The 15,093-nt window shown below is 45.4% G+C and overlaps 1 protein-coding gene and 1 non-coding gene across 2 annotated transcripts; one reads left to right on the forward strand and one right to left on the reverse strand.

The window, feature by feature from the left end:
* Positions 1-266: 266 nt before the first annotated feature.
* Positions 267-4,181, forward strand: LOC107043369 (transmembrane protein 145). The gene is made up of 3 exons (XM_015264859.1): positions 267-427; positions 593-828; positions 3,586-4,181. The coding sequence occupies exons 1-3, from the start codon at positions 267-269 to the stop codon at positions 4,179-4,181; spliced, it is 993 nt and encodes a 330-aa protein (XP_015120345.1).
* A 3,651-nt stretch (positions 4,182-7,832) lies between these two features.
* On the reverse strand, positions 7,833-7,905 carry Trnam-cau. The gene has a single exon. It is a non-coding gene; the product is annotated as a tRNA-Met (tRNA).
* Positions 7,906-15,093: the final 7,188 nt, after the last annotated feature.

A 15,093-nucleotide genomic window follows, 5' to 3' on the forward strand; every position in this document is an offset into this window, starting at 1 on the left:
GACCGTTGCTGTCATCAGTTGTCACGTCGGTCCTCACATATGGCATCGCCATCTGGGCTGACGCACTTCTAATCTAGCACGCACGACGAAAAGTGGTATCGAATTACTATCTGAGCGCCCTCAGAGTGGCTAGCGCATTCCGCACGCTGTCAGACCATTCCGTATGTATCATCGCCGCGATGCTGCCTATAGGAGTGCTTGCCGAGGAATGAACACGCCTCTACCGGCGAAAGAGGTCAACAGTGTTGAGCGCAGCTGAGCTTAGGATGGACGAGAGGGCCAACAGTCTGCATCGATGGCAGTTGCTGTGGGATGCCTCGACCAATGGAAGTTGGATTCATCGCCTGATCCCACGACTAGATCCATGGGTGAACAGACCGCATGGAGAAGTGAATTACTACCTCACGCAGATGCTCTCAGGACACGGGTGCTTCCGGCAATATCTTCATTGGAGAGTGAATTTCTGTGGTTCCCGGTAGCTTAGTCGGTAAGAGTGCCCGGCACGTATCTGGGAGACCCGGGTTCGATTCCCGGCTGGGTGAAGCGGAAATTTTTTCTCTCTAAATTCTAATTCTCTTAGAATTTTTCATAGGTTTAAATATGAGGAATCGCCGGAGTGCCCAGCCTGCCCCGGAGTCTCGGAAGATGCAGAGCATGTGTTCTTCACATGCCCGCACTTCAATGTGCACTGCAGCACTCTCGAGACTGCACTCGGAGGAAGGATTCAGCCTGAGAACTTGGTGGAAGCCATGTTTTCATCAGAGACAGCCTGGGAGGTAACAAGCGCCTTCGCGGCGGAAGTCCTGAAGGACCTACGCAAGGCGGAGCGTAAAAGAAACAAAGACAAGAGGAAGAAGAAGTAATGAGAGGAAAGAAGCGTTGACTTCGACCTTTCGAAGGAATAGCTACGGCTAAATCCTCCTCCTGTGCTGTAATGCCTAGCGGCGATTCCACAGGGAAGTAGGAGGCAGGTAATAGGGATATGTTTTTAGTTCGTATTGGTTGCACATTCGCCGAGCTAAGACAAGCCAGGTCTCACCAACCTAGGTAGCTCGTGGTCGCCACTGTCCAGACCAGACCGAGTCGGACACTACCCTCCGGGAATTCCCAATCCGGAGTGTGTGCGTAAATGTATTTTTCCCCCTCCCGAAAAAAAAAAATCTCACACTCTCTCTCGTCTCTCTCTCTGTCTTGATGACAGTCATTATCACTGTTCACCCGATACGTTCGGTATTGGAATAAACACATTCAATTCTAACTTCGTCGAAATTAGATTAAAATAAACGAGTATTATTTTGTATTTGTCGCGAGTGCTATTGTTCCAATAATACAGAACCCAACCCGCTCGGGACTCTAACACCATCAATCCGGCTCGAAGGACCAAAATGTTCGTAGCCGGATTTGATATTGGTGGAATATGTGATGAATGGCCGAGATATTTATGGATTTGCGGGAGTAAGTGAGCATTCATTAAATGACTGCACGCACGTGGTTTCCACGAAACACAATATAATTGTCGTTAGAAAATGTTTACCAGAGCGTCAATAAATGTACAATAAGTTAAACTGAGTTATGAGCTGAACACAATGAAATAATAATAGAGCCGAACTATTATTCATAAAACAATTGAGCAGACAAAAAGCTTATTTGACTGAGCGGTAAAATATATACTTGGCGTACGCTAGCACTCCTAGAACGATAGTGAGCATGAGGTGTGAAGTGCGTAGATGTGTGGGGTCGGTCGGGAACGGCGAGTCGTCCCGTCAGGTGCTGTCACCGAGTCAATGTTACTACTAGCTGAACTGGGCCTAGTGGCCCGGGAATATCGACTGATTTCAAACACACTCCTTGGTGCATTTATTATCATTCAGGCAAGTTTTGGCGAAAGAGGAATGTATCTCGACTTCACGCGTTCCGAGGGTCAGTGCAATTTCATTGGGGTTTCACTGGGACACACTAGGGATAGAATGCACTTCTCTTCCGAAGAGAGAGTACACATTACATGAAAGCAAATCTTACCACTTCTTGCTCGTACGGGGCCCGGTGGTGTTTCCTCCGCCGAACCTCTGGAACCTCGTGGCATTGGTTAATCCGTCTTCGATGTGCTTCTCTCAGTAGCTTGCGTTAGACTCTTTTTTCTAAACTGGCTGGCAATTCACAGCTGAATGGCACGACTGGCGCGCCGTCTAGCTGTCGCTGGAGGGTTTCACGCGTCGACGTATGTGGACCAGCGCGCGCGACGTTCAATTCAAATATACGGAAACGGGTTTTGACTGAATTATGTATTTAGTCGTGATATTGTTAATTAAAATGTTTTTATTATTATGGAGCGTTTATCTGTACAAGCGAGAATGTACTATGGTTACATTTTAATCGAAACCTATAATTTTCAACCGGAGAAAACTCGTAAATAAGGAAAAACAGGCAGTTGTTCGCCTTTTCTTCACGCAAAGTTAACTTTCACCTGAGAGAGTGCACTTCATGTCACTGTCGATCTCCCGGGAGTTATTGGGGGATCACCTTAACCGAAACCGTAACGAAACCGAAAGTAACCCATCGCAATCCATGTAGGCGAGTGGGTTAGTTTCCTCCACATGGCCTTCCAACCGCACTAGTGATTCCAATAACTCCACGAAACGCATGAGCCAGGGAGCGTGAGCATTTCAGCCCAACCTCGGCGATCAGCAACTGTGCACTCAACGGAATCAACGAGATCTCACCGGGAGACTCAGTATTTCAGCCACGAACCACAGTAGATACTCGTCTCACTAAAAATTCGCGTGGATAAAAATTAAACAAATAAAACCAGTAAATACAAATGACCGCAAATTTACTCTAAACGGTAACCGTAACCGTAACCATAACCTTAGTTCCCCCCAAATCCGATAATAACTGAACGTTAACCGGAAATTTAAATAAATAACTAAATTATTTTTAATCAAAATGAAATTTTTTAAATTTTATATGTTGTTTCGTGAATCGACACTGTTAATTATATTTTTCGTGTTATTATTTGAATTGAACTTTGATGTTTCCACGGAGCTGATGTTGTAATGTCCATGAAAGACGTAGTCCAAGAGGTAGGGCTAGAAAGAAGGGTATTGAATCTCCCTACAGTAGGCGTGTTAATTTCGGGAAGACAAATAGCGATTCTCTCTCTCTCTTATTACTAAGGCGTACTCACTAACTTCTCGCTCTTTGAAGAATTATCCGATCAAGATCCGTTGATTTGCTCTACGTCCGTTTAACTTATGTATAGGTGGCGGAATTCTCCGAAATTCCAATATCTGAAAAAGAAAATGTTTTTTTATGAATATATTTTGGAGGTAACGGAGGGTGTATTTCTTTAATGCATATATGCCAGCGTGCGACCAGTTTTAAACCGTCAGAGTCAAAATTTTTTCTTGATAAAGACGCTGTAAAATATCTGAATTCTACTGAATATCAGAGCAGTTCCCGTCCGCGCAGTTCATTGTTCGAATCGACTAATGCGAATTTCCTCTTGTATTCATATTTTCAATATTTACGTTTCAGATTCATTTCTGATTAAGCTTGACTATCTTATCCTTCTTCACAATTTTTCAGATATTCTACCACTTTTGATAGCTGTTGGATTCTTTTATATCATCCTTCTCGGCCTTAGTACCTATATGGCAATTCAACTTCGCTACCGTCGTCTACTTCATGTGACATATCGTCTGTACATCGGATCAGTAATACTCCAATCCATTGGGATCTGCTGCGAGATTTACTGCTACATTCATCAAGGTCTCACCGGCTTTGAAGCACATCAAACATCACTAGCAGGAAGTCTTTACGAAGGTGGAGCAGAAATTATCTTCACGCTCCTGCTTTTTCTTCTCGCTCTTGGTTACACCGTCACCAGAAGTTCATTAACTATAAAAGAAGTCAAATACATCTCTTATTTTGTGGGAATGCTAATCATATTGCAACTTACCTTATTCGTGTATCAGTGGGAAATTTTTGATCCTGGATTGGTACTATATATTTATGAGTCCCCTCCAGGATTCGGCCTCCTGACACTGAAGATTCTCGCCTGGGGAATATTCGTAATTTGTTGTTGGAGAACGAGTAGAAAAACTACGACAAAATTTCATTTCTACGCTTCTTTACTTTCATTGGGCTCAATTTGGTTCCTCTGTCATCCATTAACGGTATAGTTCTACTTACAGCAAATTTTTTGACGCTTTATCGAGGTGCTACTCACTCTCGAAATTATAGTACTGCTCTTTTATGAAATTAATTGGCAATCACAATGAAAACACAAGAAATATTTGAATTCGCTAAGATAACTGATATCGAGGCTATTTTAACTCTCCGAAATTATTTCTCGAATCATCTATGAAATGACGTAGAGTCACCTTAATCACGTGTTATGCCCCAAAATAATGGCAATATATTAAGAAATAATTTATTTACGAAAGTGAAGAAGTAGAAGCATGAATTGCATTCAACTTACTTCACTCATTGCTTGACTAAAATTTTTGAAAAATACAAATAAATGAAAAAGAAAGCCAAGTCAGCAATGTCGAATGAACGAAAATAGTGCACAATCAGATTTCTGTAAGAGAACTTGTTTCAAATCGAATGAGGATTTTTAAAAAATTCTTGATGAAATAAAAAATTAGTAGAAGGAGGATCAACGTCCTTGGCGCGGATCAGAAGATGGAGAATTAGATTGATACTAGACAAAGAGTTGAAAAACTCCGCGCCAAGCACGTTGGTCCTCCTTCTACTAATTTTTTACTTCATCAAGAATTTTTTAAAAATCCTCCTTCGATTGGAAACAATTTCTCTTATAGAAATCTGATTGTGCACTATTTTCGTTTATTCGACATTGCTGACTTGGCTTTCTTTTTCATTTCTTTGTATTTTTCAAAAACTTCTACTTCGCAGTACGAACCACACAAAACTTTTTCTTGACGCTGTTTTTTTTACGAAAACATTTGTTTTTTGTTTTTTTTAGGGAGATTTCATTATTATTTTTTAAATAAACAAGGAATCGTTTCTATATCCTTTAAATTTTTTCATTTTCAATTTAATTCGGCTCATTTATTTTTCACATGATAAATCATCTTTCCAATTAACAATCGAAGTAAAACAAATAGTTCTATTCCATAGTCGTTATTTGCACCGACTTTTAATTATTTATTCAAGATTTTCCGACTGAATTTGCTTCTTCGAGAATTTATTTGTGCACGGAACTCGATTGAAAAATATCTGTGGAATTCATCATTCGTGTACCATATTCAATTTGTAAATTCCCGGGCTTCCCTCCTTGGAGCGTGTGGTTGTATTGCACTGCTACCAACTCCGTAACAAAAAAATGATAGGAGTTGATGTGAAATGCGAGAATGTGCATGTGAACCCGTTGCTATGCGCGTATTTTTTTAAATATTACTTCGAACAAAAAAATAGTTACATCAATGAGAAGCTTGTGGCCAATTTATAAAATGTAACTAAGAGTATTTTTCATGTAGCTCGTCACGTTTGTATTTTATTTAATGGATATGATTCGGAGGTAGTGGAGGGGGTAGTTGCTTCGTGTATAGATACACGGCAGCAAGCGGCCTGATGTTGTGTACAATCGGAGTCAAAACTTTTCTTGGCCGATACGCTGCCGCTTTATCTCGATCAGCGTTCATGTGCAACACTGTTTACCAGTATCATAAAGTGACACGCTTAATTGCTATATGAGCTGGACTCACGAATATGCATAATTATGGGCTAGTTTAAATTAATAAACACCTCTTTTCCCACCAAGTAAAATACCGGATTCCGGTATCTATCCACTGTAGGGGGATTTATTTCCCAATAGCAGAACCCAGGGATTCATCCCTAACAGACGTTAAAATTGTGGGAAATGAATGAAATCAATCAATGTCTGTGCAGAGCAAATGCGAAATTACCGACCTAGAATGCATTGTATAAGTCATTCGAGAGTTTGAAATTAACACGACTTCATTCTCTCTAAAAGTATTGATATTCATGAAATCCATGCAATTATTCGAAATCAGTTGACGTTATGACGCCATGATATGTGACGCTCGAAATAATCGAAATTAATGTCTTTCAAAGTCAATGAAATCGTCTTTATGATCACGTGAACAGTCACTTCATTTCAAAATGATGGTGATACTTCATAATGGGGTGAATAGCCCCTCACGTATTTGATTTATCTGAGTGAGCAAGACCTATGGCCTTCGATTGAACCGATGCGAGGTTATATATGTGTTACTATACAATATCCGAAATACATTTCTGAATCGTCCTTCGGGTACGTCCAGATCCTTTCCTGTAAAGTTCGTCATACTTATAAGCAAAATGCCCTATACATGTTTTGAAAGGAATTTCAGTCGTATAGTGAAGGACGTAAATAGGGGGCTATGCATTCCATTTCGTATTATGCATTTCATTCGTTACAGCTTTTCTAAGTTCAATTGGGATGCAATCTTTTGCGCATATATATGATAATATTCTGCATATGCATCAACTCAAACGTTACCGACGCGTCCTGAGATGGACGTAAGATTATGCCTCAGTGCTGAATTTCGTAGGATCATTTTATTAGGATGTGACTTAATTTTTACAGATTTTTTCTTCGAGCTCAAAATTATATTTCAAATAGAAATATATTCGCGGTCTTTTCTGGTTTTGAAAGGATCGGACAAAAGGTTTCAGAACACGGAACGACAAGTCTACGTAACTCACATAACCTTTTAGAATAGCAGGGTTTACGGTGGCAACTGATAAACAGCACATTCGGCACTGCATTCTATACGAGGTCCAACAAGGAAAAAATGCTTCTGAAGCACGGGAATCAATGTGTAGCCTTCTTGGTACCGACGTTGTATCGTATGAAACGTGTAATTATTGGTACAAACGTTTTAGAAGTGGTGATTTCGATCTGAGTGACCAGCCGCGTCCTGGACAGCCTCGAAAGTTTACAGATGCGGAATTGCAAGCTGTACTGGATGAAGACTCAACGCAAACGCAACAAGAGCTTGCAGGTCAGTTAGGAGTCACCCGAACAGCTATTTCTGAGCGTTTGCGTGAAATGGGAAAAATCCAAAAACTTGAACGGTGGGTCCCACATGTGTTGACCGAACACAACCTAGGTCAACGTATGAACACGTACCTTTCACTGCTTGCCCGGCAACAAAAAAAAGACTGCTTCTGGAGAATTGTGACGCGTGATGAAAAGTATATTTTTTACAAGAATCCCAAACGTAAAACGTCGTGGGTAAATCCCGGACAATCAAGGACATCAACGCCGAAACAGAACATCCGCTGAAAGAAGATTCTCCTGTATACCTGGTGGGACATAAAGGGTGTGCTTTATTACGACCACCTGGAAACAGGTCAGATGGTGACTACGAAATGCTACAGCCGACAACTGAACAAACTGAGCGAAGAACTTGATCGGAAAAGGCCATTTACTGGGCAAGGAAGCAGGCAAGTCATACTGCTGTATGACAATGCTCGACCTCACGTTGCTTGCGCGACGCGGAAGACTCGCTTGAAGTTGGCATGGGAAGTTCTCCCGCACGCGGCATATTCACCAAACTTGACCCCATCTGACTATCACTTGTTCCGCTCCATACAGCACGCCTTAGTGGATAAACAGTTTAAAACGCTGGACGATGTGCGTAAATTCGTCGATGACTTTATCGCCTAGAAGCCTGGAAGTTTCTTCCGGGACGGCATTCGAATGTTACCTGAGAGATGGCGCAAGGTCATAGAAAACGATGGACAATATTTAATTAAAGAATTCTAAGAGAATTAGAATTTAGAGAGAAAAAATTTCCGCTTCACCCAGCCGGGAATCGAACCCGGGTCTCCCAGATATGCGCCGGGCACTCTTACCGACTAAGCTACCGGGAACCACAGAAATTCACTCAAATTCACCTCATATACCGCCTAACCTCCTTTAGGCATTAAAGAATTCTAAGATCAAGATTAAGTTCGTTCTTCTCTATTTTTTTATATTAAATAAATTTACTGAAAAATGTGTAAAAATTAAGTGACACACCTAATAACTCGACGGCCTATAAATGTATGCGTTGTGCCAATCTATATTGCTATAGAACGTTCAGAACAACGTCTATATATGGATAAAATAATATATCCATTGTACGTTTTTAATCGGATCTTCGAATAAGAAAGGCACAAAAGGAACTGAGGCGACCATCTATTTCTTTAACCTATTCATTTTTATTTTTGTAAAGATAAAAATTGTAACGAGATTTTCTCGTTACGGGTTGAAATCCCCTTAAAAAGATACGTGAACTCTAAAATTGAGACATGAGGCGACATCTAGAGGCGGCTGAAGGAAGCCGCGACTAGATGAACTGAGCGACAAACCGATGAAAGACCTAAGGCATAACGGTTATGGGTGAAACCGCGACCCCTGGAGATCTGGAGGACGTTACTAGACTATCGCTATTTTGGAATTCGCCCAGCATGTGCTAGGGGAAAAGGGGTCGACGTACAGGCTGTCCAACTGGGCGATTCCATAGGCTATGTCAGAGTAGCTAGGGACCAACGGCCAGGTGAGAGGACTGATGCCCCCGGGATCCCGTCGGGTTGATTGGTGGGGATAGAAGTGCTATCAGGACGGAGGGGAGGGAGCCACAGAGGCAGTTGGGGTGAAAATCCCCAAACGTAAGGCCTCTGAAGACGAGAGGATGATCCAAGCGTCTCCTCTCGTCAACAGCACCCCGGATCCGGAGGAGACACGCAGGGCGGCCAAACCGCTCCCGATTCCCGCACGTCTGTATTGGAATTGCAGGAGGGAGGGGCATAAGAGCAGAGAGTGTTCTGCGCCGTATCGGCCGCACTGCAAGAAGTGCGGAGTTCCGTGCCCTGGGCCGTACTGCAAGTCCGGTGCTGAAAAGTACAGGACCCAGGGACCTTGGTGTCCGGCGTACGGACAGAACATCCCCAAGGCGGACTTGAGGAAGCTGCAAAAGCAGCTCAAGACGGAGAGGAGGGCTGAANGTGCAGGGGGAACGACCCCTAAATCCTGCCGAGAGGGTTGAAAAACACCCCACCGGGCAAACCCGGGAGAGGAGGGTCAGGCCCTGTAAACTCCGGAGAAAGGAGAGGAGGAACCTGGACCGAGCTGCGGAGCTCGCCCTCCAGGAGGAGGCCGGCAAAGAGGGTGCAATCCCCTCTGAGGCTAGGGGGAAAGCGGATGAGGAAGCCATGGAGGAATGCCTCTAGGCAGATGGGGTAAAAAACCCCACGGATGATTTTTGGGAAATTTTTATTTCCCAAAAATGCAAGAAAGTCCTCGGTTTGAAAAATGACCAGGAGACAGACACGTCGGTAAGCCCGCCGAAAAGGCACAACCGACGAAGGAGAGGGGCGAAAGCCCCAAAACAAATAACTATTCACACATGCATGCAAATCGGGTAGTAGGCGCCATCTAGCGCCTCCCCGATCAAAGTAACAACTGTCGGTAACCCACCACAGTCGAATGGCAGTCGGTAAGGTAGGAATCTTCCTTGCGGACTGATGAAACTAGTACCGGTTGATGAGAAATGCCACTAGATGGCGCCACCTCAGTCGAAAAACACTGAAAATGCCGAGAAAGGTTCTTTTAGTTGGGAAAACATCCCCCAGTACTGCCAAAGGCGAGAAATGGAGTATTTTTCAAATACAGAAAGGAGAAGAGCCCAATTAAAGAGTGAGGAAGAGGGAAAAGTGCCTGCAAAGACATGAAATACCTCCAGAAATGTCCGTAAACGTCCGAAATGGCGGGAAAAGATCGAGACAAAATAGATAATCGCCCAGAACTAGTGAGTTTTCGTTCAGAAATACTCACTAGATGATCCTGGGGATTTATAGGGGTTTTTTCTGGATAAGGAAAATTCCCCAAAGAGCCTCCAGAGTAGCCGCCGACCCAAAGAAGGGGGCGCCACATACTCGGAGAAGGAACAAGAGTAGGGAGGACCCCCCACTCTGTACTGCAGAGTATAAAAGGAGCTGCAGAGCTCCCAGAAAACTCTTTTCTGTCGTAAAGGCAGAGGTTGAATAAGCCTCCTGACTTTACGGAAGACTCCCTGGGCTAGAAATGGCGCCAAAGAAGGATTTGCTGAATAAGCAAACGGAAGGGGGAGACGAGGAGAAAACCCCTGAGACCTCGGTAGGACCGAAAGGTTCAGAAATGGATCCCGAAAGGGGAGCCAAAAAGAAGACGCAGAGGAAACGCACTGGAGAAGTGACGACCTCGGAAAGTAGTGGTGGAGAATCCGAGGCTGAAAAAGTCTCGACATCAAAACCAGAGAAAAAGGGGCCGCTCTCGGAGGAGGAGAGGGCTAAAAGGCCAATCAGTCCATTGGTGACGGATTGGAGCCTTCCCTTGCCGAAGGACAGGCCAGGCCAAGGGGTCGAAAGGTCCCCAGAGANGCCTTCCCTTGCCGAAGGACAGGCCAGGCCAAGGGGCCGAAAGGTCCTCAGAGGACCTAGCCTCGCGAATGGCAATGCTGAGAATCTTCGCTGAGGAAGCGAAGAGGCTAGAAGAGCAGGTCCGGACTTCAGGACTGATTGGAGCTGCAGCCCCTCCCCGCAGAGGGCGAGGGAGACCGAAAGGCAGCAAAACCACTAGCCGAAATGCTAGTGGAGCTACGACGCCGACGGAAGAAATTCCGGGCGTGACGGTAACAAACGCCACGCCAACGGCTGAGGAAATACTTGCTCAGGTGCAGAAACTGAGCAGGGAACTGAGGGGACAGTTGGGGCCAGCGATGGGCAACCCTCAACAGAAGGTCTNAATATGAACGGCTCATTTGAACGCACCCGACCCCTGTGGTCCGAGGAGAAGCAGCTAACGTACATCTACAACAATATATTGCCGAAGTACATAGTTGGCTACACCCTCGGCCCCGCGTCGAGTTTGAAAGAATTGGAGAGGCACGCTTTACGTCAGGAGAAATTGATTCTCTCCGAGCTGACGTGGCGACCCCCTCCAAAACCAGAACATGCCCTGTGCCCAAGCTTCGTATGCCGAGGCCCGAGCTATGTCCAAAAAAAACTCGAGCTTCGTGCATAAAGATCCGAGGCAGCACAGAGACTATGAGAAGCCATCTCTAAGAGCACTCGAGAAGGAAAGCCACAAATAGCCCATAGACCTGTCATGGTTGAAATTCTTTGGATGGCTTCGCTATCCGAGGATTTCATACTGGGATTGGACTTTTTGAGAGAAGCACGGATGGTCATTGACTTCTTTGACCAATCCTGGTTCTTTAGAGACAAACCTGACGAAACATTCAAGTTTGTCTCGGTGGACCGAGCCTGCCACATAACTGTGTGTAACGGCTTGAGGGTACCTCGAGAAAAGCAAAATAGCCAACTCCAGAGGCTCCTGGATGAAAAAATTCCAGTGCATGAAGGAAGTCCACCGATTTCCAAGCTACCACCCCACAAGATTGACGTGGGAGGGCACGAACCTATCCGACAAAGGGTCAGAGTCGTGTCCGAACACATCAAACTGTCAATGTGGAAGGAAGTAGATGAGATGCTCCGAGATGGAGTCATCAAGCCATCCCAAAGTGACTGGAATAGTCCCGTAGTGATGGTCAAGAAAGCCAGCGGAAAATATCGGTTTTGTATCGATTTCCGCCGGGTTAATGAAGTAACGAAAAAGGATGCTTACCCGGTTGCAAATATGACCGGCATCCTTGATGAGTTACGACAGGCCAATTATATCACGACACTCGACTTGAGTGCCGCGTATTGGCAAATACCGTTGGCGGAGGACTCGAAAGAGATCACTGCCTTCACGGTGCCGGGAAGAGGGTTTTTTCAGTTCGAACGCATGCCGTACGGACTGACAAATGCACCCGCTACCTTCCAAAGAGCCCTGGACAAATTAATCGGTCCAGAGATGTATCCCCACGTGTTCGTGTACTTGGATGATATCATTATCGTCTCAAGGACATTTGAGGAACACCTCACGTGGTTGGGAAAGGCCCTCGATAAATTGAGAGATCACGGTCTCACAATAAATCGAGAAAAGAGTGTTTTCTGTCGTTCCGAGGTGAAATACCTCGGATTCGTCGTGAACAGTCAAGGACTACAAGTCGACCCCGAGAAAACATCGGCAGTCGTGGATTTTCCCGTGCCGAGGAATCTGAAACAGATTCGTCGTTTTCTGGGAATGGCCTCCTGGTATAGACGATTTATACCGGAGTTTGCAACCATAGCTCAACCGCTGACACTTCTGACCAAGAAGAATCAGCCGTGGTTATGGGGAGAAGAACAGCAAGACGCCTTCGAAGCGCTGAAAAAGCACTTAACGTCGGCTCCAACTCTTGCTTGTCCCGATTTTTCACTGCCGTTTACCCTGCACATGGATGTGAGCAGTGTGGGACTTGGGGCTCTACTCACGCAAGTACAGGATGGACAAGAGCGAGTTATAGCTTACGCTAGTCGCTCATTAACGGGCCCCGAAACAAAATACACCGTAACTGAGCAGGAATGCTTAGCCGTTGTGTGGGCCATTATGAAGTTCCGCTGTTACTTGGAAGACTACCCCTTCACAGTANGTCCGAACACATCAAACTGTCAATGTAGAAGGAAGTAGATGAGATGCTCCGAGATGGAGTCATCAAGCCATACCAAAGTGACTGGAATAGTCCCGTAGTGATGGTCAAGGAAGCCAGCGGAAAATATTGGTTTTGTATCGATTTCCGCCGGGTTAATGAGGTAACGAAAAAGGATGCTTACCTGGTTGCAAATATGACCGGCATCCTTGATGAGTTACGACAGGCCAATTATATCACGACACTCGACTTGAGTGCCGCGTATTGGCAAATACCGTTGGCGGAGGACTCGAAAGAGATCACTGCCTTCACGGTGCCGGGAAGAGGGTTTTTTCAGTTCGAACGCATGCCGTACGGACTGACAAATGCACCCGCTACCTTCCAAAGAGCCCTGGACAAATTAATCGGTCCAGAGATGTATCCCCACGTGTTCGTGTACTTGGATGATATCATTATCGTCTCAAGGACATTTGAGGAACACCTCACGTGGTTGGGAAAGGCCCTCGATAAATTGAGAGATCACGGTCTCACAATAAATCGAGAAAAGAGTGTTTTCTGTCGTTCCGAGGTGAAATACCTCGGATTCGTCGTGAACAGTCAAGGACTACAAGTCGACCCCGAGAAAACATCGGCAGTCGTGGATTTTCCCGTGCCGAGGAATCTGAAACAGATTCGTCGTTTTCTGGGAATGGCCTCCTGGTATAGACGATTTATACCGGAGTTTGCAACCATAGCTCAACCGCTGACACTTCTGACCAAGAAGAATCAGCCGTGGTTATGGGGAGAAGAACAGCAAGACGCCTTCGAAGCGCTGAAAAAGCACTTAACGTCGGCTCCAACTCTTGCTTGTCCCGATTTTTCACTGCCGTTTACCCTTCAAACGGATGCGAGCAGTGTGGGACTTGGGGCTGTACTCACGCAAGTACAGGATGGACAAGAGCGAGTTATAGCTTACACTAGTCGCTCATTAACGGGCCCTGAAACAAAATACACCGTGACTGAGCAGGAATGCTTAGCCGTTGTGTGGGCCATTATGAAGTTCCGCTGTTACTTGGAAGACTACCCCTTCACAGTAATAACGGACCATAGCGCCTTAAGGTGGCTTCATAATATGAAAGACCCGGCTGGAAGGTTAGGGAGATGAAACTTCCGGTTGTTAGAGTATGATTACAAAATCATACACNCACAAGGAAATTTCCGACCGCCGGCAAGGCGCGGAGGAAAGTGTAGGAGCTTTCATAGCGAATATGAACGGCTCATTTGAACGCACCCGACCCCTGTGGTCCGAGGAGAAGCAGCTAACGTACATCTACAACAATATATTGCCGAAGTACATAGTTGGCTACACCCTCGGCCCCGCGTCGAGTTTGAAAGAATTGGAGAGGCACGCTTTACGTCAGGAGAAATTAATTCTCTCCGAGCTGACGTGGCGACCCCCTCCAAAACCAGAACATGCCCTGTGCCCAAGCTTCGCATACCGAGGCCCGAGNTACGGAAGATAAATGGTATCTCCGGCGCTGTCGAGACGTAGAGAGAATCCCGGAAAAATATCCTGCATGAAAAATTTCCGAAGGATTGTTGTATCACCTGAGGCCGAAAACATTTGCCTCAGTGGACAATCAAGATTTGGACGAGTGCAAATTAGTTCTCCCTCGTGAAATGAGACGTGCCGCTATACGCGAATGCCACGATTTGCTGCAGGCAGGACACCAAGGTGTTGATAAGACCTGCCAACGCTTGGCCAATCAATATTATTTCCAGCGATGTTTGAGGACGTGATGACGTACGTAAGTGCGTGTCACGAATGTCAGCACTGCAAAGTGCAACAGCAAGCCCCGATAGGCCAGATGGGACCTCGCGCAATCGAAAAACCCTGGCCGAAAATATCGGCGGATATTATAGGTCCCTTCACGCGTAGTAAAGTAGGACACGAGTATATCCTAGTTATCCAAGACTTCTTTACGAAGTGGATAGAAGTGCGACCGTTGTGCAAAGCAACCGGTGCGACGATACGGAAAGCATTGGAGGAAACCATTATTTATCGATGGGGAGCTCCACGAGAATTGCTGACCGATAATGGGACCGAGTTCGTAAATAAGGACTTGAGAGAGTTGGCTGCTTCAACTAATATGAAGCACCGAACAACGCCGCCGTATCACCCGCAAGCGAACCCCACTGAAAGAGTGAACCGTTCGCTAAAAGCTATGATACGAGCGTACGTGGATCAGGATCACCGTGATTGGGACTGTCATCTGGATGCATTTCGTTTTGCATATAATACAGCCCAACACAGTTCCCTGAAGGCAACCCCGGCTTTCGTAAATCTCGGGCGAGAGCCAGAGCCAGCGAATTCGCTGCGACGAAAGCTGGAGGGAGAGGTTGAATTTGAAGAAACTCCAACAGAGGCCTGGGTCGAGCGCATGAAACGCTATGACACCCTCAGATTGGCCTTTAGGCATGCAGTAGCCGAAGCTAATGATCGACAGGCGCAAAGTTATAACTTACGCCGAAGGAAAGGTGAATT

The sequence above is a fragment of the Diachasma alloeum genome, unplaced genomic scaffold (genome assembly GCF_001412515.2).
Source record: "Diachasma alloeum isolate Michigan unplaced genomic scaffold, Dall2.0 Dall_scaffold_00559, whole genome shotgun sequence".
NCBI classification, from domain to species: domain Eukaryota; kingdom Metazoa; phylum Arthropoda; class Insecta; order Hymenoptera; family Braconidae; genus Diachasma; species Diachasma alloeum.

What these genes read in the sequence shown, in the direction of transcription:
- LOC107043369 (XM_015264859.1), top strand. Translation starts at nt 267, where the DNA reads ATGGACGAGAGGGCCAACAGTCTGCATCGATGGCAGTTGCTGTGGGAT. An exon ending in CAGATGCTCTCAGGACACGG is followed by an intron (nt 428 to 592) that starts GTGCTTCCGGCA and finishes AATTTTTCATAG; the next exon opens with GTTTAAATATGAGGAATCGC. An exon ending in GGACCTACGCAAGGCGGAGC is followed by an intron (nt 829 to 3,585) that starts GTAAAAGAAACA and finishes ACAATTTTTCAG; the next exon opens with ATATTCTACCACTTTTGATA.